General features: G+C 50.5%; 1 protein-coding gene across 1 annotated transcript in view; it reads right to left on the reverse strand.

The window, feature by feature from the left end:
- Positions 1–813: 813 nt before the first annotated feature.
- Positions 814–25,624, reverse strand: part of LOC139049740 (growth hormone secretagogue receptor type 1-like) — a 297,774-nt gene continuing 272,963 nt past the window's right edge. Inside the window, exon 4 of the mRNA XM_070525546.1 lies at positions 814–1,216. Coding sequence (XP_070381647.1) covers positions 986–1,216 — 231 coding nt within the window. The 3' untranslated portion in view covers positions 814–985. The remainder of the gene's footprint in view (positions 1,217–25,624) is intronic.

Here is a 25,624-nt window from a genome sequence, read left to right on the forward strand (position 1 = left end):
CTACTAATAACTCTCCCCTGCTATTCCTAGCGCCTCTGCCATAATCCCCCACTGCCTTGTCTCCAGCCTGCTTCTTGCCTACCTTGGCATTAAAGTCGCCCATTAGTATAGTGTATTTAGTTTTCACTCTACCCATCGCCGATTCCACGTCTTCATAGAAGCTTTCGACTTCCTGGTCATCATGACTGGATGCAGGGGCGTAGACTTGTACAATTCTCATTTTGTACCTCTTAAGTTTCACAACAAGACTTGCCACCCTCTCGTTAATGCTATAGAATTCCTGTATGTTACGAGCTATATTCTTATTAATCAGGAATCCGACTCCTAGTTCTCTTCTCTCCGCTAAGCCCCTGTAGCACAGGACGTGCCCACTTTTTAGCACTGTATATGCTTCTTTTGGCCTCCTAACTTCACTGAGCCCTATTATATCCCATTTAGTGCCCTCTAATTCCTCCAATAGCACTGCTAGACTCGCCTCACTAGATAACGTTCTAGCGTTAAACGTTGCCAGGTTCATATTCCATTGGCGGCCTGTCCGGACATTAATATATGGACATGTCGCCATGTAATATAGTCAAAACTTTATTACATGTGTACGGAGCCGGCGCTTCTCTCTCGCTGTTCCCTCTAGGCACGCTGCCCCTTCTGGCGGCGCCGCTGTGAAGTTGCGCATGCAACCAACCCAAGTTGGCGTCAAATATAAGAGCCGCACATGCCCGGTGGCCCCAGCGATACACAACCAGTGGCCAAAGTTAGCTTCACAGAGGTTCATTGGCCTCAAAGAAGAATGAGTTACGCGCGTAAAGCTGCAATTATCCAGAGGAGCTAAAAAGACTAGCCCTGCAATACTGTGTTGCCGCTTCGCTTCGCTTCTGGGAGGGTTTTGCAAAAGAAGTCATCATTCTTTACTGTAGCAGGACGCCGCGGCAGGTGCGAGTTCCTAATTGTGCCTTAACGCAGAGTTGATATGCAGACCGTGGATGTGTCAGACATTCTGTGGGGCACCGCTGCTAAAGCTGCTTTGGAAGGCCAGTGAAGTGCTCGTTTGCGTGTTAGCGGTGCAGTGGCGCCTGGGGTGACGGAAACCCAGCAGACGGCAGAAGGCAACGCGAAATTTTGACGAGATGGCGTTGTAGAGGATGGGGTTCATTGCCGAGTTCAGGTACAGCATCACACGGCACAGGTACAACAGGCTGTAGAAAAGTTCCAGGCTCACCTGCGAACCGAAATGAAGAATCAGCTTATTACCGCCGCTTGTGGCACATTGTAGCAGGCCACACAGTGAAACATTTCAAGCACAGCGGGCAGGTAAGGTATACCACGACCACTCCTATGTGTGAACGACAGAGAAAGTGTGGCTCAATTTAGCGCATCAATTGAGAGAAAAACTGCTCAGTACCGGTAAGAGCATAAGAACAACTGAGTCCCTTGGCTATTCTGGCACCATAACAATAGCGACCCACGATGAGGGAGAAAATGCAAGGCGTGGGTAAAGAGACAGGGTTCTTCGTTCTGCTAGTTTACACGTTAAGCAAGCTTGATGAGAGCTAATATCAGGTGCCCTTTTGTCTCCAATAAAAAAGGTATAATCATCGCTTTAGAGTGTCACTGCAGCTTAGCATTGTTCGTCTGGAAATTTTTCGTCATTCCAAATCTCTGTGGCCTACTTGGCCTAGGTAACAATGTAAAAAATCACCGCCCGGGCACTCCATACAGATGGTTAAACAGCGAAGCTGGAGTGTGCGGCTCCGATGTTTATCACTAGGTTAATCCTGACGGTTCATTAAACGACGGCTTGGTAGGCTGCCGGATCCTCGGTACGCAGTTGCTGCTTGCGCTCGGCTGCTCGGCGCTGCTCTTGTGCCCAGGCTGCAGCATCGGTACTGCGTGGACGAGCTCGTTCCCGGCTCTTCTCACGGCGTTGCTGATCGAAAGTTTCCTGCGCCTACGGAGGGCGTATGACGCGTGGCCTAGCCATTTCGTAGGCGGAGAGAAAATGCTTCACGCGCGCTCGGCTGCGACGGAGAGCAACGACGTCACTACTTGCGCAGCTAATCCAACACCACCTAGATTGCACAAGGCCTTTTCACTCCGATCTATGACGTCATGTTACCTGGCCCGACTGCCATAGAATTTAATGGGGATGTTCCCAAGTAGGCAACAGTGATTTTGACGTCACCACTTTCATCACACCAGCCTTGTCAATGAAAATTTCCAGCCAGGTAGCGTGACCTCATAAATCGGAGTAAACAGGCCTTGCGCTATCTTGGAGGTGTCGGCTAATCGCGCGACTCTCTTTCTCTCTTCTTTTCGCGCATGCGCATGAGGTTGCACCGGGAGGTTTTCGGCGTACAGGCGTCCCATAGACGGATGGACGGACGGATGAATCGGCTAGCTATGTATAGCTTGGCTGTAAAACGTAACACTCACAAAGTCTTCTTGTCTTGGCTGGCTGCAGAGCACTGTCACAATCATCTAAATATTATTCGTTAAATCTACTAGCGTGACTGATTGGGCAAGTTGGTGATTCATCAGCTTGAGTGTACACCAGAAAGGTTAAACGTGGACCAGAGAAGTGACAAAAACAAGCGCTCAGCGCTTGTCTTTGCCACTTGTCTCATCCCCGTTTAGCCTTCGCGCTCTCCATAACGATAGGCAAAGCTGCCGTTACTCTTAGCCGGTTTAAGTCCTCAATTAATTTAAGCCAGGCAGCGAGACTGCGCATGCCTCCCATTGCCGTGGTCAAAAATGTCAGAATTAAGCCAAGCCTACAATCAGCGCATATTCGTCCCCTGGCGGTGGACGGCGTAAAAGGCTTTTTTCCGAGCATGTACTACATCACATGGCTGACGAAAGCAGAGCAGTGCAGGAGGGTGCAGCGGAAGCATAAGGAGGAAAGCGGAGCAGGAGAGTGTGGCGAAAAGGTAAAGAGGAAAGAGGACTGCCACACGAGACGCTCCTCATGGCGGCGACCAGGGATGCGACGAAAGCGTCCACCAATACCATCATCATCATCATCAGCCTGGTTACGCCCACTGCAGGGAAAAGGCCTCTCCCATATTTCTCCAACAACCCCGGTCATGTACTAATTGTGGCCACGCCGTCCCTGCAAACTTCTTAATCTTATCCGCCCACCTAACTTTCTGCAGCCCCCTGCTACGCTTCCCTTCCCTTGGGATCCAGTCCGTAACCCTTAATGACCATCGGTTATCTTCCCTCCTCATTACATGTCCTGCCCACGCCCATTTCTTTTTCTTGATTTCAACTAAGATGTCATTAACTCGCGTTTGTTCCCTGACCCGATCTGCCCTTTTCTTATCCCTTAACGTTACACCTATCATTCTTCTTTCCATAGCTCGTTGCGTCGTCCTCAATTTGAGTAGAACCCTTTTCGCAAGCCTCAAGGTTTCTGCCCCGTAGGTGAGTACTGGTAAGACACAGCTATTAAATACTTTTCTCTTAAGGGATAATGGCAACCTGCTGTTCATGATCTGAGAATGCCTGCCAAACGCACCCCAGCCCATTCTTATTCTCCTGATTATTTCCGTCTCATGATCCGGATCCGCCGTCACTACCTGCCCCAAGTAGGTGTATTCCCTTACGACTTCCAATGCCTCACTGCCTATTGTAAATTGCTGTTCTCTTCCGAGACTGTTAAACATTATGTAACGAAGAAGAGTAGCAGCCTGCGCCACAGCACCATCGCTACCGGCATGAGCTCGTGGTTGCTGTCTTTCGCCGAACGCTTGTGACAGCTACCCCGTTCGCGCCCGTTGCTAATAAATCTCTTAGCAAGTGGTGGACGTGCTGGGTTTCGACCACCCTGGAACTTCGGAGTCGCACTCTACCCCCCATCATGCCCGACGACGCACGCACTCCTCCAGCTCCTCCAACGGCGCCGGCCACCTTGGTTTGTGCCGGTGCCTTGCGTCAGCGAGATCCCCCTATCTTCTCCGGCACAGATGACAAAGACGTTGAAGATTGGATCTCGTCTTATGAGCGAGTGAGTGCCCATAACCAGTGGGACGACGTTACCAAGTTGAGAAACGTCGCCTTTTATCTTACGGACGTTGCGAAACTATGGTTTCTCAACCATGAAGCCGACCTCACTTCGTGGTTGGTCTTCAAGACCAACTTTACCCAAGTTTTTGGTCGGCCTGCTGTAAGAAAGCTTCGTGCAGAACAACGTTTGCGCACACGTTCCCAAGAGACCGGAGAAAACTTCACGAGCTACATTGAGGACATTGTCGACCTTTGCAAACGGGTGAATGCGTCAATGTCAGAGGAGGAGAAGATCAAACATATAATGAAGGGTATTCAGGACGACGCATTTCAAATGTTATTATCGAAGAGTCCTCACTCTGTCGCTGAAGTCATCGAATTGTGCCAGAGTTACGACGAGTTGCGCAGGCAACGGCTTCACACCCGACGTCCCACCCCGCCCGCCGACTCTCTATCCAGCCTTGGGGTCGACGACTACAACCATGCTACTCTCTTCATCAAAATCCAGGAATTCGTTCGCGCAGAGGTCGCCCGCCAGCTATCGTTGATATCTTCTGTCCAGGAACCACCCCCTGCTTTGCATCCTACGATCCGCGACTTCATTCAAGAACAAGTCTCTCAAGCCGTTCCTCCAGCCGTTGAGCAGCCACCAGTCACGGCTCCTCTCACTTACGCTGAAGCAGTTTCCCGATCTCGTCCACAAGCGCCCCTGCCGCCCTCTATGCATCGACCACCGACATTTTTGCCGCCATCTATGCCGCTTCACGACCGCCGGCATTTTCCTCCTATGCCGCTGCCCGACCGACAGCCTTTTCCGAATGCTCAACCGCGACTCGGACCTTACCCCCACCAGTGGCGCACCTTCGATGACCGCCCAATATGTTTTGCTTGCGGTGGTGCTGGTCACGTGGCGCGCCATTGTCGTCGTGGCATGCCTCCTCTTCAGAACATCCGGCGGGCGCCACCTTTCCCCGCTCCGTTTTCCTCGTCGCCTTCCAGCCTTCCTACTTCTTCCTTTTCCCCTGACCGCCCAACCGCCTCTACTCGCCGCTCACCATCTCCCCGCCGTCGCTCGCTTTCTCCGATGCGGCGTCGTCCCGTGTCCACCGAGCAGGAAAACTGATGGCCGCAGTTCCCGAGGCACGAACTGCGTCCACGTCGCAATGCCCAAGTCCTCGTCCCTCTCCAGCCAACGTCATCGAAGTCTCTGTCGAAGGAATCGCCGTCCTGGCGCTTGTAGATACAGGAGCCGCCGTATCCGTAATTTCCGCCGAACTCTGCCGCACACTACGAAAGGTTTTGACGCCTCTCTCCGACTTCTCCCTTCGAACCGCGAACGCTCAAAATATAACGCCTCTCGCTGCCTGTACTGCTCGCGTCTTCATTCAAGGTCTACTGTATACCGTCGAATTCGTCGTGCTGCCCACTTGTTCCCATGACATCATATTAGGCTGGGACTTCCTTGCAAATTATAACGCCGTTATTGACTGTTGTCACGCCGAACTCGAACTTTCTGCACTTCCAGACGTCGAGCCTATCGACAACGACCCTTCCAGTGTTAAACTCTTTGTTTCCGAAGACAATTCCGTCCCTCCACGCTCTTCCCTGCTTGTGCCTGTGTCGTGCGCCGCTATTTCTGATGCCACTGTTTTCTTTACGCCCTCTGAGCTGTTCATTCGCCGCCGATGTTCTCCGCTGCCCTTTGCTCTCCTTACTCTTCGCAATGGCGTCACGAAAATGGTCGTCGACAATCCCACAGCCTGCCCTTTAGCTTTATCTCATGGTGAATGCCTAGGCCTTGTTCAACCAGTCGACACCTTTTGCATCTTTGACACTCCTGCCGTTTCTACTTCTGCGGGCCTTGGCGCACTTACTTGTGACTCTGCGGTTGATCAGTCACTCCTCGACGCTTTCCACTGCTCCATCGACGATGGCACGTCATCTTCAGAACGAAGCCAGCTTATTGCTCTCCTGCAGAGGTTCCGCGCTTCTTTCGACAGCCATGCTTTCGGTTTGGGCCGCACATCGACCGTTTTTCACCAAATAGATACCGGCAGTCATGCACCTTTACGGCAGCGCCCTTACCGAGTTTCCGCCTCTGAGCGCCGTGTCATTGACCACCAGGTTGCTGACATGCTCAAGCGTGGCGTTGTGCAGCCTTCCAACAGTCCCTGGGCATCACCGGTCGTCCTCGTTAAGAAAAAGGATGGCTCTATTCGATTCTGCGTCGACTACCGACGTCTGAACAAGATAACCCGCAAGGACGTTTACCCGTTACCGCGCATCGACGACGCCCTCGACTGTTTGCAGGGAGCTGAATTCTTTTCTTCGCTGGATTTACGTTCCGGATACTGGCAAGTCCCCTTGGCACCATCTGATCGACCTAAAACAGCATTTGTGACACCTGACGGATTGTACGAATTCATCGTAATGCCTTTCGGCCTGTGCAACGCTCCCGCCACTTTTGAGAGAATGATGGATAATATTTTACGCGGCCTCAAATGGAACACATGTTTATGCTACCTGGATGACGTAGTTGTCTTTTCCGCTGATTTCCAAACCCATCTCAGCCGTCTCGAGCAAGTTCTCAAATGCCTTACTGTCGCGGGACTTCAACTTAACTTAAAAAAATGTCGTTTTGGTGCCCGAAAGCTCCCTATTCTTGGCCATGTTGTATCACGAGACGGCGTCCTTCCGGATCCAGCCAAGCTCCGCGCTGTCACCGACTTTCCGCAACCAAAGAAGTTAAAAGAGCTTCAAAGTTTTCTTGGTTTATGCTCATACTTCCGACGTTTCATTCGAAATTTCGCTTCCATAAGTGCACCCCTGACAGCCCTTCTAAGTGGCGACAAAGAACTTTCCGCTTGGTCGCCCGCCTGTGATGACGCCTTCACGAAATTACGCCGCCTGCTAACCTCGCCACCTATCCTCCGCCACTTCGATCCTGCAGCGCCCACAGAGGTCCACACCGATGCCAGCGGCATCGGACTTGGCGCCGTACTCGCACAACGAAAAGCGGGCTTTGATGAATATGTCGTTGCCTACGCGAGCCGAACTCTGACAAAGGCCGAGGCTAATTACTCTGTTACAGAGAAAGAGTGTTTAGCCATTATTTGGGCCCTTGGAAAATTCCGTCCTTATTTGTATGGTCACCCTTTCGATGTCATCACTGACCATCACGCCCTTTGTTGGCTGTCTACCCTTAAGGACCCATCTGGCCGACTTGCTCGCTGGGCCCTTAAGCTACAGGAGTACGACATCCGCGTCCTCTACCGTTCCGGCCGCAAACACACGGACGCTGACGCCCTTTCTCGCTCACCGGTCTCCGCTGACTGCGCTTGCCTATCCGCCCTAGAGCCCACAGTTCCATCTCATGCACTGCGCAACATGCCGTCGGAGCAGCGCAAGGATCCCTGGATCAGTGCTCTCATCAGCATCCTTTCTGATCCATCCACCTCATCACCATCGCGCGCTCTTCGCCGCCAGGCTACCCACTTCTGCATTCGCGACGGCCTTCTTTATCGTCGTAATTACCTCTCTGACGGTCGCAAGTGGCTTCTCGTGATACCCCGCCATCTCCGTGACCTTATCTGCGACGCTTTCCACGCAGACCCTCAGTGCGCACATGCCGGCCTCTTCAAGACCTATGCTCGACTACGCATCCGATTTTATTGGCGAGGCATGTATAACTACGTCAGAAAGTTCATTCGCTCCTGCGCTCCGTGCCAACGCCGAAAATTACCTCCCGGACAAGTTTACCCGTCACAACCCCTTCCCTGCCCTCGTCGGCCTTTTGATCGTGTTGGCATAGACATCTACGGACCGCTACCCTCCACACCAGCAGGCAACCGCTGGATTATTGTTGCAGTGGATCACTTAACCCGCTATGCTGAAACAGCTGCTCTGCCGACTGCCACCGCCCGCGACGTTGCATCGTTCCTATTACGACATTTCGTTCTTCGCCACGGTGCCCCTCGCGAACTTCTGAGCGACAGAGGCCGCGCCTTTCTTTCCGATGCTTTGAAGGCACTACTCGACGAATGCCGAATCGTTCACCGCACCAGTACAGCGTACCATCCGCAAACTAACGGCATGACCGAGCGCTTCAACCGTACTCTTGGCGATATGCTCTCCATGTACGTCGCCTCTGATCATTCAAACTGGGACCAAGTTCTCCCTTTCGTGACGTATGCGTACGATACTGCGACCCAGGCAACTGCTGGTTTTTCCCCTTACTTTCTCCTATACGGACGAGAACCTTCTACTACTCTCGATACTATTCTGTCATATACACCTGACGCGTCCGAAAGTACTCCGCTATCTGAAGCTGCTCGTCATGCTGAGGAATGCCGCCAGCTTGCCCGCTCTTTTTCCACCGAGGACCAGTGGCAGCAGCAATCCCGTCAACCTGCCGGCCGTTCTGCACCAACTTTTTTGCCTGGCTCTCTCGTATGGCTTCGGGTACCCGCTACTACACCCGGCCTCTCCTCAAAACTTGTCGCAAAGTACCTAGGACCCTACCGCGTTCTCGAGCAAACGTCCTCCGTCAATTACATCGTAGAGCCCCTCACGCCATCGACGGACCTACGCCATCGCGGCCGCGAACTTGTCCACGTCTCTCGCCTTAAGCCGCACTACGACCCAATAGTAGTCTCTTCGCCTTGAGCCGCCAGGATGGCGCCTTTTTCTGCGGAGGGCGATTGTAACGAAGAAGAGTAGCCGCCTGCGCCACAGCACCATCGCTACCGGCATGAGCTCGTGGTTGCTGTCTTTCGCCGAACGCTTGTGACAGCTACCCCGTTCGCGCCCGTTGCTAATAAATCTCTTAGCAATTACTTTAGTTTTCTGCAGATTCATTTTTAGACCCACTCTTCTGCTTTGCCTCTCCAGGTCAGTGAGCATGCATTGCAATTGGTCCCCTGAGTTACTACGCAAGGCAATATCATCAGTGAATCGCAAGTTACTAAGGTGCTTTCCATTAACTTTTATCCCCAATTCTTCCCAATCCAGGTCTCTGAATACCTCCTGTAAACATGCTGTGAATAACATTGGAGAGATCGTATCTCCCTGCCTCACGCCTTTCTTTATTGGTATTTTGTTGCTTGCTTTATGGAGGGCTACGGTGGCTGTGGAGCCGCTATAGATATCTTTCAGTATTTTTACACACGGCTCATCTACACCCTGATTCCGTAATGCCTTCGTCACTGCTGAGGTTTCGACAGAATCAAACGCTTTCTCGTAATCAATGAAAGCTATATATAAGGGTTGGTTACACGGAGGAAGGAAACTAAGGAGAGGTCCTACCCCCTCCGTGCGCTAGAAGAAAAGTGTGGCGGAAATGACGTAGTAGGTTCTCATTTTTTTGCTGCCTTTTTATTTTTTTTTGCTGTATGGTCACGCCTTTTGGGCCACAATGGCGGCGTTGTTATGGTTTTGAGCGCTCACACGTGTTGCTCTGGTAGGTTTCGTGCCGTGGCAAAGGCGCTGTGTGGGCGGGTTTGCGTTAGTCACCGTGTCTTGTTGTGCTGTGTTACCGACACCGTGCTCTGCCGGATGTTGGGCGAGCGCGCGCGCTCCGCGCGCGATACCACGCGCAGCGCGGCGTGGTTTCGCGAAAGATGTAAACAAGAGAGGAGGGGGGCCCAAAAGGCGGAGCATCGCCATGAGCAACGCCAACTTCCGGCTTCACTTTTGCTTCACAAAGAGTGACGTCAGGGCCTCTCCTTAGTTGCCTTCCTCCGTGGTTGGTTATATTCCGCACATCTCTCTATCACCTGATTGATAGTGTGAATATGATCTATTGTAGAGTAGCCTTTACAGAATCCTGCCTGGTCCTTTGCTTGACAGAAGTCTAAGGTGTTCCTGATTCTATTTGCGATTACCTTAGTAAATAGTTTGTAGGCAACGGACAGTAAGCTGATCGGTCTATAATTTTTCAAGTCTTTGGCGTCTCCTTTCTTATGAATTAGGATTATGTTAGCGTTCTTCCAAGATTCCGGTACACTCGAGGTCATGAGGCATTGCGTATACAGGGTGGCCAGTTTCTCTAGAACAATCTGTCGACCATCCTTCAACAAATCTGCTGTTACCAGATCCTCCCCAGAATTCCCCCTTTGCATATCTCCCAAGGCTTTCTTTACTTCTTCCGGCGTTACCTTTGGGATTTCGAATTCCTCTAGACTATTTTCCCTTCCATTATCGTCGTGGGTGCCACAGGTACTGTATAAATCTCTATAGAAATCCTCGGCCACTTGAACTATCTCATCCATATTAGTAAAGATATTGCCGGCTTTGTCTCTTAACGCATAGAGCTGATGCTTGCCGATTCCTAGTTTCTTCTTCACTGTTTTTAGGCTTCCTCCGTTCCTGAGAGCATGTTCAATTCTATCCATATTATACTTCCTTATGTCAGCTGTCTTAAGCTTGTTGATTAACTTCGAAAGTTCTGCCAGTTCTATTCTAGCTGTAGGGTTAGAGGCTTTCATACATTGGCGTTTCTTGATCAGATCTTTCGTCTCCTGCGATAGTTTGCTGGTATCCTGCCTAATGGAGTTACCACCGACTTCCATTGCACACTCCTTAATGATGCCCACAAGATTGTCGTTCATTGTTTCTACACTAAGGTCCTCTTCCTGAGTTAAAGCTGTATACCTGTTCTGTAGCTTGATCTGGAATTCTTCTATTTTCTCTCTTACCAATACCATATATGGAAACAAAGCGCTGGCGTGCCTTGGATCCCACTGCGCATGCGCTACATCGCCTGCGCTGCCGCCGCTAGAGAATGCGCTCCGCTCGAGCCACGGGTTCCTGTGTTCACGCTTTGTTCCTAAACAATGAGGGATGCAACCGGTGCTTCGTCTGCCACTGCTGCAGTGATAAACGAGCTGCCCTAGCAGAGGCTGACTGCCGCCGGCCAAGAGGACCCTTAGAAGTGTTTGGGCGCGATCTAGTTGGCACGGATCAGTCATTTCAGACAGCGCAAAAAACACACGGACAAGGAAGAGCACAGGACCCGCGCTAACTGCCAACATCTTTATTGAAGCCTGCAGAAATATACACGAACGCCGAACAGGCAAAGAATCAACGGGACAATGGACGCCGCAACTAAAGGCCGACATTGAGATGGCCACGAAGTAAATAGACAGGTCTCCCCGTAAAAAGCATGGACAGCCGACTGGCTCACATGCTCGAAGCGAAACAATGGCTCACCAGGAGATGGAAAGAACAAAGACACAATCGACGGCTGAGGAAAAGAATTTCGTGCCTCAACCGGCTGATTGCAGAATATTGCACGCCACTATCTAACCAGCAATGGAACGAAATGCGCGACGCTGCGGACGGCCGCATCAACAGCGGGACGACGTGGCACCTGCTCAAACACCTTTTAGACAGAACCAGAACCAAAGTGCACCAGGCTCGCACGCGGAACAGGATCATGCACGAGGAACTCAAAATTACCACGGAAAAGGACCTCATTGACTGTCTCGCCGACAAGTACCTCCCGCTGGCCGAAAATGCTACAGGCACACCGCCGAAGCATATCGCGTCCAGGCCAACGCAGAGCTAGATCGGGACTTCTAAACGGAAGAAATACGCATGGCGCTTCAGAACCTAAACAGCTAGTAAGCGCCGGGGCCGGATGGCGTAACTAACAAGGCACTTAGAAACCTAGACGACACCTCCATCGAAACCCTCACAGAGGAAATTAACAAAATCTAGAGGAACGGAGCGCTACCCGAAGACTGGAAAACGGCTCTCATCGTGCTCAGCCGTAAGCATGGCAAGGAGCCCAACATCAATAACCTCAGACCGATTTCGCTGACGTCTTGCGTTGGCAAGGTAGCCGATCACGCGGTCCTAAACAGGCTCTTGAAACATCTCGAAGAAAATGATATCTACCCTGCAAGAATGATCGGCTTTCGACCCGGGCTATCCACCCAAGATGCCATGAAGTTCTCAAACATGAGATCATTGACACAGACACGAGAGACGCGAGATTAATCCTAGGGCTAGACCTCCAAATGGCCTTCGATAATTTATCACATGACTACATACTCGACACGGCCTCTAACCTGGACTTCAGCGTTAGACTCTACGCTTATATAAAATCGTTCCTGGGCGACAGAACGGCCACCCTCCGTCTAGGGGACATCAAGCCCCAGAAATACAAACCGGGCAGCAAGGGCACCCCACAAGGTTCTGTCATCTCTCCGACGCTTTTTAACCTTGCGCTAGCTGGCCTAGGCAAGAGACAGGATCAAATCGAGGACGTCAAATGCACCATATACGCAGGTGACGTAACGCTCTGGATCCCCGGAGGTAGCCTGGGATCAATTGAGAACGCTCTATAGCAGGCGATCAACGCGATCGAAGAATGGCTTGCTCCCACGGGCCTGCTAGGTTCGCCTGCGAAGTCGGAGCTCCTCGTCTACAAACCATCGAGAAGTGGTCCCAAACCAAAGAGCGAAATCAGAGACACGCACGCCGTTACTCTCAGAGCGAAAGACGGAGGAACCATTCCACACGTGAGCAAAATCAGAGTCCTCGGCATGCTCATTGACAGCAACGGCTCTAACGTCGCGACAGTGGAGAAGATCGTCACAAAGTCGAATAATATGCCTTGAATCTCATACGACGCGTAGCAAACAGACAACACGGCCTTGAGGAAGAAAATCTCCTCAAGCTAACACACGCCTTTGCGTTATGCAACTTCAGGTACGAGGAGCCATTCACAGATGGAAGGTAGCGGAGAAGGACAAACTCAATGTGCAACTGATGAAGCTAGTCGAACTATCGGTGCAAATCCATAAGAACACCGAGACCGAGCTCCTGCTGCAACTAGGGGTTCACAATACACTTGATGAAATGGCCGAAGCTCAAGAACGGGCTCAATTGACAAGAATCTCTGGAACCAAACCGGGTAGAGAAATCCTAGCCAAACTAGGTCATGACACCACAGCAATCGAGAATCCATATCAAAGCGTACCGACGGACACACGCAACTCCTACACGGTTCACCCACTCCCGTGGAACATGAATCCCACGCACCATTAACCCAAAAGGCTGGCACGCGGATCGTTCATCCTGCACGAAATACGTGAGCACAAGATCCTAACCTGTTTCGTAGACGCGGCACAGTACCCGTCCAGAAAGGCCTTCGTTGTCACCACGGTCAAAAGGCAACGTCGAGTCACACATGCTCTCACAATCAACACTCACAAGTCCGAGATAGCAGAACAGGTCACCATCGCACTCGAACTCACAGACCCGACCACCACCCAGGTCTACAGCGATTCACGACCGGCCATCAAAGCCTTTCAGAAAGGAGCCGTTTCAAGACAAGTACTACAAATAGTCAAGACATCCGCACCGCTGCAGCATCACACCATCTGCTGGTTTCCTGCACACCTCAGAGTGATCGAGGACGCCCCTCCCAATCTCAAAGAGGTGGCTCACAGAGGCACCCGAGACCTAACCCTCCGCGACGCCACCTATTCTTGTCGTGACCATCCCAGCGAGAATCGGGACCCTCCCTCCACATACAACGAGATAACAAAGCATTTTTTATCTAGACAGCAGTATATACAGCACACTTCACAATAAGCTCACTAGGCCTCAAGCCCTCACGTTCAGAATGCTTCAAACCAACACATACCCCACGCAGAACAGACTACATCACTACATGCCCGACCTATACACAACATCATATTGCGAAAATTGCCATAGCACACCAGACGTATATCACTTGCTCTGGCCGTGTGGTCGGACCCATAGAGTTTCCTACAAAAATTACTGTACGCTGGAATTAAGTCACTGTACCACCATGGGAATTATGGGAAGTACATGGATTTGTCCGATCTTCGTGCTTGTGGATTCAGGCGTTCTTGTGGCTTCGTATATTACGCTATATCAATCTTATTGTCGTAAATTTCAGCGCAATCTATGCTCTTCGGCTCTATGCTATAGCGGCTCCACAACCACCGTAGTCCTTCATAAAGAAAGGAACAAAATCCCAATAAAGAAAGGCGTCAGGCAGGGAGATACGATCTCTCCAATGCTATTCACAACGTGTTTAGAGGAGGTATTCAGAGACCTGGATTGGGAAGAATTGGGGATAAATGTTAATGGAGAATACCTTAGTAACTTCCCATTCGCTGATGATATTGCCTTGCTTAGGAACTCAGGGGACCAATTGCAATGCATGTTCACTGAATTGGAGAGCCAAAGCGGAAGAGTGGGTCAAAAAATTTATTTGCAGAAAAACAAAGTAATGCTTAACAGTCTCGGAAGAGAACAGCAATTCACAACAGGTAGCGAGGCACTGGAAGGGGTAAGCGAATACATCTACTTAGGGCCGGTAGTGACGGCGGATCCGGATCATGAGACAGAAATAATCAGAAGAATAAGAATGGGCTGGGGTGCGTTTGGCAGACATTCTCAGATCATGAACAGCAGGTTGCCATTATCCCTCAAGAGAAAAGTATATAATAGCTGTGTCTTACCATTACTCACCTACGGGGCAGAAACTTGGAGGCTTACGAAAAGGGCTCTACTTCAATTGAGGACTACGCAACAAGCTATGGAAAGAAGAATGATGGGTGTAACGTTAAGGGATAAGAAAAGAGCAGATTGGGTGAGGGAACAAACGCGAGTTAATGACATCTTAGTTGGAATCAAGAAAAAGAAATAAACATGGGCAGGACATGTAATGAGGAGGGAAGATAACCGATGGTCATTAAGGGTTACGAACTGGATTCCAAGGGAAGGGAAGGGTAGCAGGGAGTGGCAGAAAGTTAGGTGGGCGGATGAGATTAAGAAGTTTGCAGGGACGACATGGCCACAATTACTACATGGCCGGGGTTGTTGGAGAAGTATGGGAGAGGCCTTTCCCTGCACTGGGCGCAACCAGGCTGATGATGATGATACTCTTCAAAGTGTAGAAGACGCCGGGAACACCCACAATTGATAATACTTGCAACGATTCAGCTTGTCCAGGCGGCCAAATCGAAACGCGACAAGCGTCTCACGGCACTGGCATGCCCGCGATAAATTCATAAGGGCGTTTCATTCGGTTGTCGATACTTGCGTTCAAGGCTTAATGGTTTCACTATCAGACTGCTGTGTTAGAGTTCCGGCGTCCGAATCCTGTCATCGGACAATTCTAATAATGTTCTTTTAATTATTTATTACGCAGTACACTGTTGAAAATGACGAGTTTACAAAGTCACAAAGCAGTTTGAAGCCAAAAGGATGAAAATTAGGCAAATCATGTAGTTCCCATAATTGCCATGCTGGTACAACCCCTCCAATTGCAGCTCCCGTAGACACTAGCGTCATAGTTCCCTCTAGTAATTTTTGTAAGAAACCCTGTGGTCGGACCCACGCAAACAAGAATCAAGACTCCGACAGGCTACAAGAAGCATTTCGCAGCACGGGCCTGGCGGAGCAGCTCTGGGCCGTCCAGCGAGCCCACGATGCTGCCAGGGAGTTGCAACTCCCAGTCCCAACGTGGGAGCAGCCCGCTCTATGGGGCCTCGCGCCCGTAGCTCGCAAGACTTTCAGTAAATTTATTCCATCCATCCATCCATCCATCCATCCAAATGTACATGGTGTCCCACGTAATATTAGCCAAACATTAAAAATATGCGAATGCCACGTAGCTGGACAGAACCAAGGTAATATTGTTTCCCGTCGCATGGAGATAGTCAGATTATTTTTTTCCAATCTACCTAAATACATAGTTAGTCCTAATTACTTAGTCAACTTCTCAAATATTTTAATTACATGAAAAGTGTCGATGGAAAAATCGTAGAGCGACATGAAAGACTCCCGATACAGCTTTCTGTTGCTCAATGCGTGCTACATAAAACGGTTTTCCCCGCTTGAAACTAGCCCACGAATACACGCAAAGCGCCTCGAGCGGCCAGTCGTGCTGCAGTTTTGCGTGTATTTGCGCGTTTCTTTCACGCTCGGAAAAACACTTTTGTGTAGCACGTATTGGGCGACAGAAAACTGTTTCGGGAGGTTTCCATGTCGCTCTACAATTTTCTCGTTGACACTTTTTATCTAATTATAATATTTGAGAAGTCGATTGATACATTAGGACTAATTATCTAATGAGCCGGAATAAAGAAATAATTTGAGTATCTACAAGCGACGGCAAACAACATTACCTTGGTTCTGTTCAGCTACGTGGCATTTGCATGCCACATAGCTGGCATGCAAATGGCAGCTACGCGGCATGCAAATGCCATGGAAAAATCGTAGAGCGACATGAAAGACTCCCGATACAGCTTTCTGTTGCTCAATGCGTGCTACATGAAAGCGGTTTCAGCAATCTTTCAGCCTGTTGCGAATAGTATAGGGGGTGTCCCACGTATTCGGGCGACACCCTCTATACTATTCGCAACAGGCTGAAAGACAGAAAAGAAGAAAGGGAAGGCGAATCATCTTGGATCAACTCCTCCTGCCCATGCGTCACGAACGTAAAACTATACAAATGTAAAACACAAAATGTGGGCACGATCCAAACTGATTAACTTCTGAGGAAGCTCCTCATCGTAAAGAGCTATAGAAGGGGCTCTTACGCAAGTGGCTCCCAACTCACAAATTGAAAAGTTCTCAAACATTTCCCTGGTCATCTGATCACTGTACCTTCTCAGCACACGTGTAACTTCTTGGCGGGGTGAACAGCCATACGTTGCACAATGAATACCTAGATTACTACCAGTCTTAATCTTGATACAATGCGCATGTTCACGGTAAACGTTCGTTAAGGCAGTGTCCCGTTTGCCCTATGTAAATGCAGCCGCAAGAGGTGGGAATGGCAAAAACTATATTGGTTTTGCGCTCTACAGATTTGGCGGTATGTCGCGTACTACACAGTCCAGGCGTTTGCCAGCCTTTTGTTGACTTTCTTGCACAACTTTTCCTACTTGTTAGGTGCGGTAAACAACACCTTGATGCCGGCCCAGCCCGCCAATTTCTTGATACGTTGCGACACACAATGTAATATACATACGGAATTGGAACAGGCTTGCATATGTCCTTTACCGCTTCGCGCGGCTTCAGGATGGAACGGAAGTCTTATTGCGAGAGATTGCCTGTGCTCTTCCTTGTCCGTGGGTTTTTTGGCGCTGTTTAAAATGAATGATCAAGAGGACCCTGTCGTTCAGAATCAAGTTCTTTGCCACAATATAACGCAAATTCAAAACACCTAAACAGCTGCGCGCGAAATTCGCATTAGGGAGCATCGTAGCCGACGGTGAATTTTTTTCGCTCGATACTATAGCACCCCAAACTTTCATTGCAGTTTCGGTTTCACTTCTGAGCATAGTCAGTGAACTTCTCACGCGTTTATATATTCCTGATCATGAAACGTATTTTGTGGTCGTTTGGTGAGTGTCAAAAATGGCACAAATAAACCTTCCCTGGGGAAGCTTTAGTCTAGAATTGCTCTCGCGCGTGTGTTTGTAACCCTGTTTATAAGCCTCTTCCAGTGACCTATAAACTCCATCAATATCTACAGAATGTAAAGTAACTGGCATGCTTGCGTCCATCTGGCGTAATTATTGAAATGCTCCTTATTTACCGTCCACTGAAAGCCTTTCTATTAAACTTTGCTTATTTCCTAAAAGTCTCCATCTTTGTATCACGTGCGTTTCGCCCAGAGCGGCAAAGAGTGTAACGAAAAATGCCAGGCATGTATAGAAAAAAAACTTCCTGCTCGCAGGCGCAACGCTCGAGGCGACGGCGTTCATGTTTCTCCGAGAACCGTTCTTGTTTTTTTCTCTTGATACTTTGTGGTTCCCGAGTAGCTTCGCTGTGTTCTGGCATCCCGTGCAGTCTCAACATTCTAATGCCCTCATAGTTGTTTGATACCAGTTGTTTGCATGAATTCGAGACAATGAGGGCTCATTTGTTTTGCGTAATTTGCTGAGACCTAATCGCGCCGATACACCCATAAAAATTATCATGCGGGAGGCTAAACTTATTTGCGGCGACAATGACAGTCTGGCTAAACTAATGCAAGACAGCCGCACGACGAAGCGCGTATGAAGGTACCGTTACAATGGTGTAATAAAGCATAACGCGTGCAAAATTCTCGAGAAATCGCAATAAAGCGTTTCATGCTTCCGTCTATCTCTCCATTAATCGTGGGCGGACGCATCGCTTCCGATCAGCTCGCCCGTTGGTGGTGTCGCGAAACAGCGTCAGATGTATGAAGGTGCTATTTTTTTGTAATTATGCAAAACGGTGTATTCATCAATATTCCCCAATAACGTGAAAAAAAAGGAACCCTTGTATCGCGGTTTGACGAAGCTCCCATCTACCGTAAGTACATCAGACACTTGCATGCCGACCGATGATCAACTGGTTAAGTGTATTGCAAAAAGTACTTGAGCTAAACTATAACACACTGAAATCTAAAACCATACAATACTCCAGCAACTATTGGAACTGCAGAAGGAAATCACAAAAAATATTTTTATGAGGTCTTTAGAAGAAGGGCTTTAATGGATGAATCATTCAAACTACGGGTATTAAGAGTTGACGGAAGAGCATATTTCAGTGTTTGCATTCCATAATTTGTGCACGGCCGTGAGTCGTACCAGAATTCACGGTGTAGTGTTGTGTAGTGATTTGGGTTCCTCTGTAAATTCACAGTTTCCGATAAAAACGTATTCGTGTGTTCAATTTGCCAGTTATATAGGGAAAGAATACGCCTGGGTTAAAGAGCAATTACATGTTTAACACGTAAAATTGAGTGTAGCGGTACAGAGGGAGCTAAACAACATGCGTGCGTTGGAGATTGCTCTTAATGGGTCCTTTTGCAATGGTATTATGTTTCACATTTGTTATCGTGGTAATTCCTCACACCAAGTTACAATATATTATGTGCGATTCAATTAGATCAAAATATGTTAGCCGCTTAGTTTTCGGAGGCAGTGTGTTTTGAGTGAGTGAGTGAGTGAGTGAGTGAGTGAGTGAGTGAGTGAGTGAGTGAGTGAGTGAGTGAGTGAGTGAGTGAGTGAGTGAGTGAGTGAGTGAGTGAGTGAGTGAGTGAGTGAGTGAGTGAGTGAGTGAGTGAGTGAGTGAGAAAACTTTATTTCGAATCAGAACGATTCCCGTCCGGCGAGTCAGTTCGATGGGCCACCCGCCGAGGTTACGGCCAAGCGTTCTTGTCTCCCGGCGACTTCCTTGGCCCGGAGGACTGCCCACAGTTCGTCTTCCAGGTTCGATCTGAGCACCACGGCCTGCCATCGCGCGTGGGAGGCTGTCGGTGGAGTTGTCACTTTCATTTTCTTGTATTAGTCTTCCCTGGCATTCCCATAACATGTGTTCTAGCGTGGCTCTGGTGCCACACACTTTGCATCTATCTGTTGTGATAAAAAGTGTGCATTAGTGTGGGACTCTTTTATGATTTCGCTTGCAGTTATCGCCACTGTACACCTTGTGATCTATTCAGTTGTGGATGGGATGGGGGATAAGTGCGTCTGCATCTTGTAATGGGTGGCGATGTCGTTGAACCTGGTCATTCTGTCTTCCCATACCCCGGAGGGTCCTGTCGAGGGGTCTACGCTCGTTGCAGCTCAGAAAGTGAGTCCTCGAGCTACATTGCCGCCTCGTCAGGATTGTCCTCTCCCGTTGAGCCAGGGTGTGGGCTGGTATCCATAGTATTTGGACGCATCTGTCTTTGTTGTTTTGCCTTTTCTGATTATGTGTAGCGCCTCAGGTGAGATCCAGCCATTCGCGAAGTTACGTACTGCCGTTTGCAAATCGCTGATTATGTAGTATGCGTCGGTTTGTGCTATGGCTAACGCTATAGCCGCTTCTTCCGCCATATCTATGAATGTCGTGTTTATAGACAAGCTTGTGCAGCACGGCCTATTGTGGCGAAGTACTGCAGCGACAATGCTACGCTTGTGTTCGTAATGTGCAGCGCCTACGAAGACCGGGTCCTTGTCTCTTCCGCAGTTCTTCGCCATGTTCTTTGCCCTTCGTCTGCACAGGGGGCATATTCTTGGGTAGTGGGGGTACCGTGAGTCTGGCCCTTATTTCCTTGGGTATGTCCCGTTTGTCTCCGTCTTATGTGTAGTAGCGGATGCCTAGTTTATCTAAGATGTGTCTGTCCCGCCGTCATCTTGGAGAGGCATTTGTATTGACACGTGTACTTCTTTATCTTTGTCGGGCGACCACTTCTCACCACCTAACATGTGTTATCGCACAGCGCAGGACACGCCTGCATGAAAAAGAAGTTTCTGGAATGTTATCGATGGTTGCATCCGCTGTATTTCGCCGCAACTTGTGTAATCTGATTGCATGTATGCGCGACGCGAATAGTGTAGAACTTTGTGCAAGACAGACGGGTCCCAGCGGTTACTCTAGAACATTCGACGACTGATCTATAAAAGCCGAGGCGCTTGACCCGCTGATAAGATTTTCGACGATCGCCGACTGTGTTCGCCGCTATCGTTGTGCTTTATGTCTAGCCTGTCTTTATGGGCACAGATTCGCCCAATAAAAGCTAGTTTTGTCTTTCACAATATTGCTACTGTGTTCGTTACCGTCACTACCACGTGGCATCTGGTGGGGGTGCTTTTCGTCCAAGTACCGGACGCCCCCGACAAACAGTTATGCAAGCCCGGACCGCAATGAGAGCACCAACGTAGTCCCGGACAATCGAGCAAGCCATCGTCTACAACAACTGCCCCCGGGGCACGGACTTCTACCTGAGAAGACCAAAAAGATTGTGGCCAAGACAACCACAATGGCAGCCCGTGTCACCCGTCGCACTTCAACAACCCAGAGAGCCCCCTACCTTCCGTGGAGCTACGTCGGAGGATCCGGAAACCTGGCTCCAAATCTTCCAAAGGATCTGGACCTTTAACAACTGGACATCTGAGCATAAGCTACGACATGTGTACATCTCCTTTGAAGATCCCGCGAGGACTTGGTTCGATAACCGGGAGTCCGCCCTTGCAACATGGGACCTCTTCCGCAGTAACTTCCTGAGGACGTTCAGGAGCGTTGTCCGAAAAGAAAAGCCCGAAGTTCTGCTGGAAACCGAGCCCAACTACCCAATGAGACCATTGCCATCTTCACAGAAGAGATGACCCGTCTTTTCCGGCAGGCCGGCCTGTAAATGTCCGAAGAGAAAAAAGTACGTTTTTTGATGCGAGGCGTAAAGCAAGAACTTTTCGCCGGACTAATCCGAAACCCACCGAAGACCGTAGCTGAGTTTATGGGGCTACGACGCTTGAGAAAACTTTAGAAATGCGCACTAGGCAATATACCCGCCAAGTACTCACGCCTCAGTGCACCATCAAAGCGCTGGGCTCCATTGATCTCCAAAAAACCATCAGGGCAACAAAGGTCTGCGATGAAGGTCTTGCCTTCGTCGCAGCCTCAAGTAGCTTCGATCGCTGACATCGTGAAAGATGAGTTTCAGCGATCGCTGGGAGTTCCTGAGGTGCAACCTCAATTACCGCATCCCCAGCCAGAAGCCATGACCTACGCCGCCGTCGCACGCCGTCAAGGTCCCCCTCCGCGACCGTGTCAGGGCCTTGTAACGCCGCAATTCCGTCATCCGCCGCCGCCCCCGCCAGCACGGCCACCCGTCGCCCAGCGCACCTACGCGAGAAAGACGGACATTTGGCGCGCCCCCGACCACCGCTCGCTCTGCTACCACTGCGGCGAAGCCGGCCATATGGATGTACCACCGATGTCCATACCGCGATCTTGGATTGCGAGGCATCGCCGTCAACGCACAGCACCCGAGAGAAGGTGAACGCCCTCGTGACATCGCCGATTACATCGCCGCTACTCAGTGGAGCCCTCGACGACCGTCCCGTTCGCCGTCACCCGGCCGCTACCTGTCGCCGCAGCGCCGTCCATACACTGGCCCGGCCCGGAGCCGGTCAGCGAGCCCATATCCGGAAAACTAAAGGCAGCAACCGATGGAGGTACGGTTGCAGTTCGTCAAACTGACGAATATCCTCCGCTGCCGACGAAGACGCCGAAGAAACCACCTCGACGACATAACGACACGCCGCCGTCCCGACGAATTTGGGAAGCAAAGAATACGACGACAAAAGACGACCTGATGACGTCCCATACCAGCCACAGGTCCACGCGACACAGCCGTGATCCGACACCAAGACTTTACTGTAACGTAAGACAAAGAACCACTAACCTCGACGTGCTTCTCGACGGCCACTCAGTCACCGCCTTAGTCGACACAGGGGCCGATAACTCCGTCATGAGTCGACACATCGCCGCCCAGTTGAAGATGGTTATGACCGCATGGGAGGGCCCTCAATTTCGGACCACTGGAAGACACCTCATAACGCCGACTGGAATCTGCACGGCAAGAATTACCGTTCATGACCGGACTTACCCTGCCACCTTCCTTATCCTCCAACAGTGTTCACGAGACGTCATTTTCGGCATGGACTTCCTGAACCAACACGGCGCAATCATCCACCTGAAGTTGAAGTCGATAACGCTGTCGGAGGATCGAGCGATACCGCTGGAGAGCTCTTGTAGTCACCATGCCTTAAGCGTCCTCGAAAGTCAAGTCAGCATCCCGCCTCGCTCCAGCATTATCATTTCCGTCGACACCAAAACACCTGCCGAAGTAGAAGGCGTCATCGAGGGTGACCAACGTCTACTGCTAGACCATGAAATTTGCGTCGCAAGAGGGATTGCTCGACTGCACGAAGGAAAAACTAAAGTGTTGCTTACAAATTTCAGCCAGGAGTTCAAACACATCAACGAGGGCACTACGATCGCGTACATCGAAAAAATTCTGGAAACCAGTAATGCGTTTGTTCTCTCCGGTTCTGCCGCATCTACCCCGACGAGCATAGTTCCCGAACCAGACTTTGAGGTAAATCCAAGTCTCCCCATGAGCAAGCGGCAACAGCTCAGAAGTCTTCTCCGACGATACAAGGACTGCTTTTCGACGTCATCGAGGATTCGACAAACACCAGTTGCTAAGCATCGCATAATAACCGAAGAGTGCGCTCAACCACTCCGCCAGAGCCCTTACCGAGTTTGGACACGAGAACGTGAAGCTATTAGGCAACAAGTCAACGAAATGCTCCGCGACAACATCATCCAGCCGTCGAAAAGCTTGTGGGCATCTCCTGTTGTCCTGGTGAAGAAAAAGGACGGAACCCTACGTTTCTGCGCCAATTATCGTCGCCTGAACAAGATCACGAAGAAAGACGTACACCCCCTTCTACGGATAGACGACGCATTGGATCAGCTCTACAATGCTAAATCCTTCTCGTCGATGGACCTCAAGTCTGGCTACTGGCAAATAGAAATCGACGAGAGAGATCGCGAAAAGACCGTCTTCTTCACGCCAGACGGCCTCTACGAGTTCAAAGTCATGCAATTCGGACTGTGCTCGGCGCCTAAACATTCCAGTGCGTCATGGACTGAAGTGGCAGACCTGTCTTGTTTACTTGGATGACGTCATCATCTTCGCCGGAAATTTAGGCGATCACCTTAGGCGGCTTGCGACAGTACTAGAGGCCATCAAATCATCAGGGCTCACTCTGAAGCAAGAAAAGTGCCGCTTCGCTTACGATGAGCTTCTGTTCCTAGGCCACGGAGTACGCCCCAACCCGCAGAAAACAGCTGCCATTGCAGTGTTTCCGCAGCCCATCGACAAGAAGGCAGCGCGTAGATTCCTTGGCATGTGTGCCTACTACAGGCGCTTTGTCAAGGACTTTTCACGCATCGCTAAGCCGCTAACGCATCTAACCAAATCTGATGTCGAGCTCAAGTGGCAAACGCCGCAGGCCGACGCATTGCAAGAACTAAAACGACGCATGCAGTCACCGCCGGTAATTGCACATTTCGACGAAGACGCCGATACCGAAATCCACACTGACGCCAGTAGCCTAAGCCTCGGTGCCGTCCTAGTCCAGAAGAAAGACGGACATGAGCGCGTGATATCTTATGCTAGCAGGTCACTGTCAAAAGCGGAAGGCAATTATTCTACCACTGAAAAGGAATGCGTCACCATCATTTGGGCTGCAGCAAAATTCCGCGCTTACCTATACGACAGGCCATTCAAATTAGTCAGCGACCATCACGCGTTGTGTTGGCTAGCTACCTTAAAGGACCCTTCAGGACGGCTCGCTCGGTAGAGCCTCAGTCTGCAAGAATAAGACGTCACGGTAATATGCAAGTCCGGAAGAAAACATTCTGACGCCTACTGCTTATCGCGCGCCCCTTTCGATCCCCCGCCGCAAGACGACGAGGACGACGACGCCTTCCTTGGAATAATAAGCACGGAAGACTTCACTAAACAGCTACGAGGTGACCCGGAGCAAAAAGGCCTCGTCGAGTATTTGCAAAGGAGCACCGACGTTGTCCCTAGGGCATTCAAGCACGGGTTGTATTCATTCACGCTACAAAACAACCTGCGCGTGAAGAACTTCTCCCCAGTCCACGCCAGCTACCTTTTTGTTGTATTGTCAGCGCTGCGTCCTGAAGTACTGCACGCCCTACACGACGATCAAACCGCTGGGCACCTCGGATTCTCCCGGACGCTGACGAGGATACAGGAAAGGTATTATTGGCCGCGCCTGACCGCCGACGTCGCCCGTTACGTCAAGACATGCCGAGACTGTCAGCGACGCAAGACAACACCGACGAGGCCAGCAGGATCACTACAGCCGATCTAACCTACTCGCCGACCATTCCAGCAGATTGGGATGGATTTGTTGGGGCCGTTTCCGACGTCCACATCCGGGAATCAGTGGATCGTCGTGGCGACGGACTATCCACCCCGCTTCGCTGAAACTAAAGCTCTACCAAAAGGCAGCGTAGCCAAAGTGGCGATGTTTTTCGTCGAAAACATCCTGCTGCGACATGGTGCCCCAGAAGTCCTCATCACCGACAGAGGAACGGCCTTTACAGCAGAGCTCACCCAAGCCATTCTGCAATACAGCCAGACAAGCCACGTGAGGACAACTGCCTGCCATCCGCAAACGAATGGTCTCACGGAGCGCCTGAACGAGACCTTTGCCGACATGCTAGCAATGTACGTCGACGTCGAGCACAAGACGTGGGACGCGGTACTGCCGTACGTAACCTTCGCTAACAACACGGTGGTGCAAGAAACAACACAGACCACGCCGTTCAAGTTGGTTTACGGCAGGAACCCGACGACGACGCTCGACGCCATGCTGCCGCACGTCACTGACGAGGAGAATCTTGACGTCGCTACCTATATCCAGCGCGCCGAAGAAGTCCGACAGGTCGCCCACCTACGGATCAAGAACCAGCAGCGTGCCGACAGCCAACAACCTCCGACGACGCTACGTGGAGAGCCCGGTGACTGTGTTTGGGTTTCGACCCCGATGCGCCACCGAGGACTGAGTGAGAAACTATTGCGACGCTATTTCGGACCCTACAAGGTCATCCGACGTACAGTGCACTAGACTATGAGATCGTGCCAGACGGCATTCCGCATTCACAGCGGCGCCGCGCACGATCTGACGTGGTCACATGGTGCGTCTTAAGCCCTTTTACGCACTCTGACGAACTTCCTTAGTTTGTTGTTTCTTTGCTACAGGTGTTTTTGTTTATTACTTTCGCT

This window comes from Dermacentor albipictus, chromosome 1 (genome assembly GCF_038994185.2).
Source record: "Dermacentor albipictus isolate Rhodes 1998 colony chromosome 1, USDA_Dalb.pri_finalv2, whole genome shotgun sequence".
NCBI lineage: Eukaryota > Metazoa > Arthropoda > Arachnida > Ixodida > Ixodidae > Dermacentor > Dermacentor albipictus.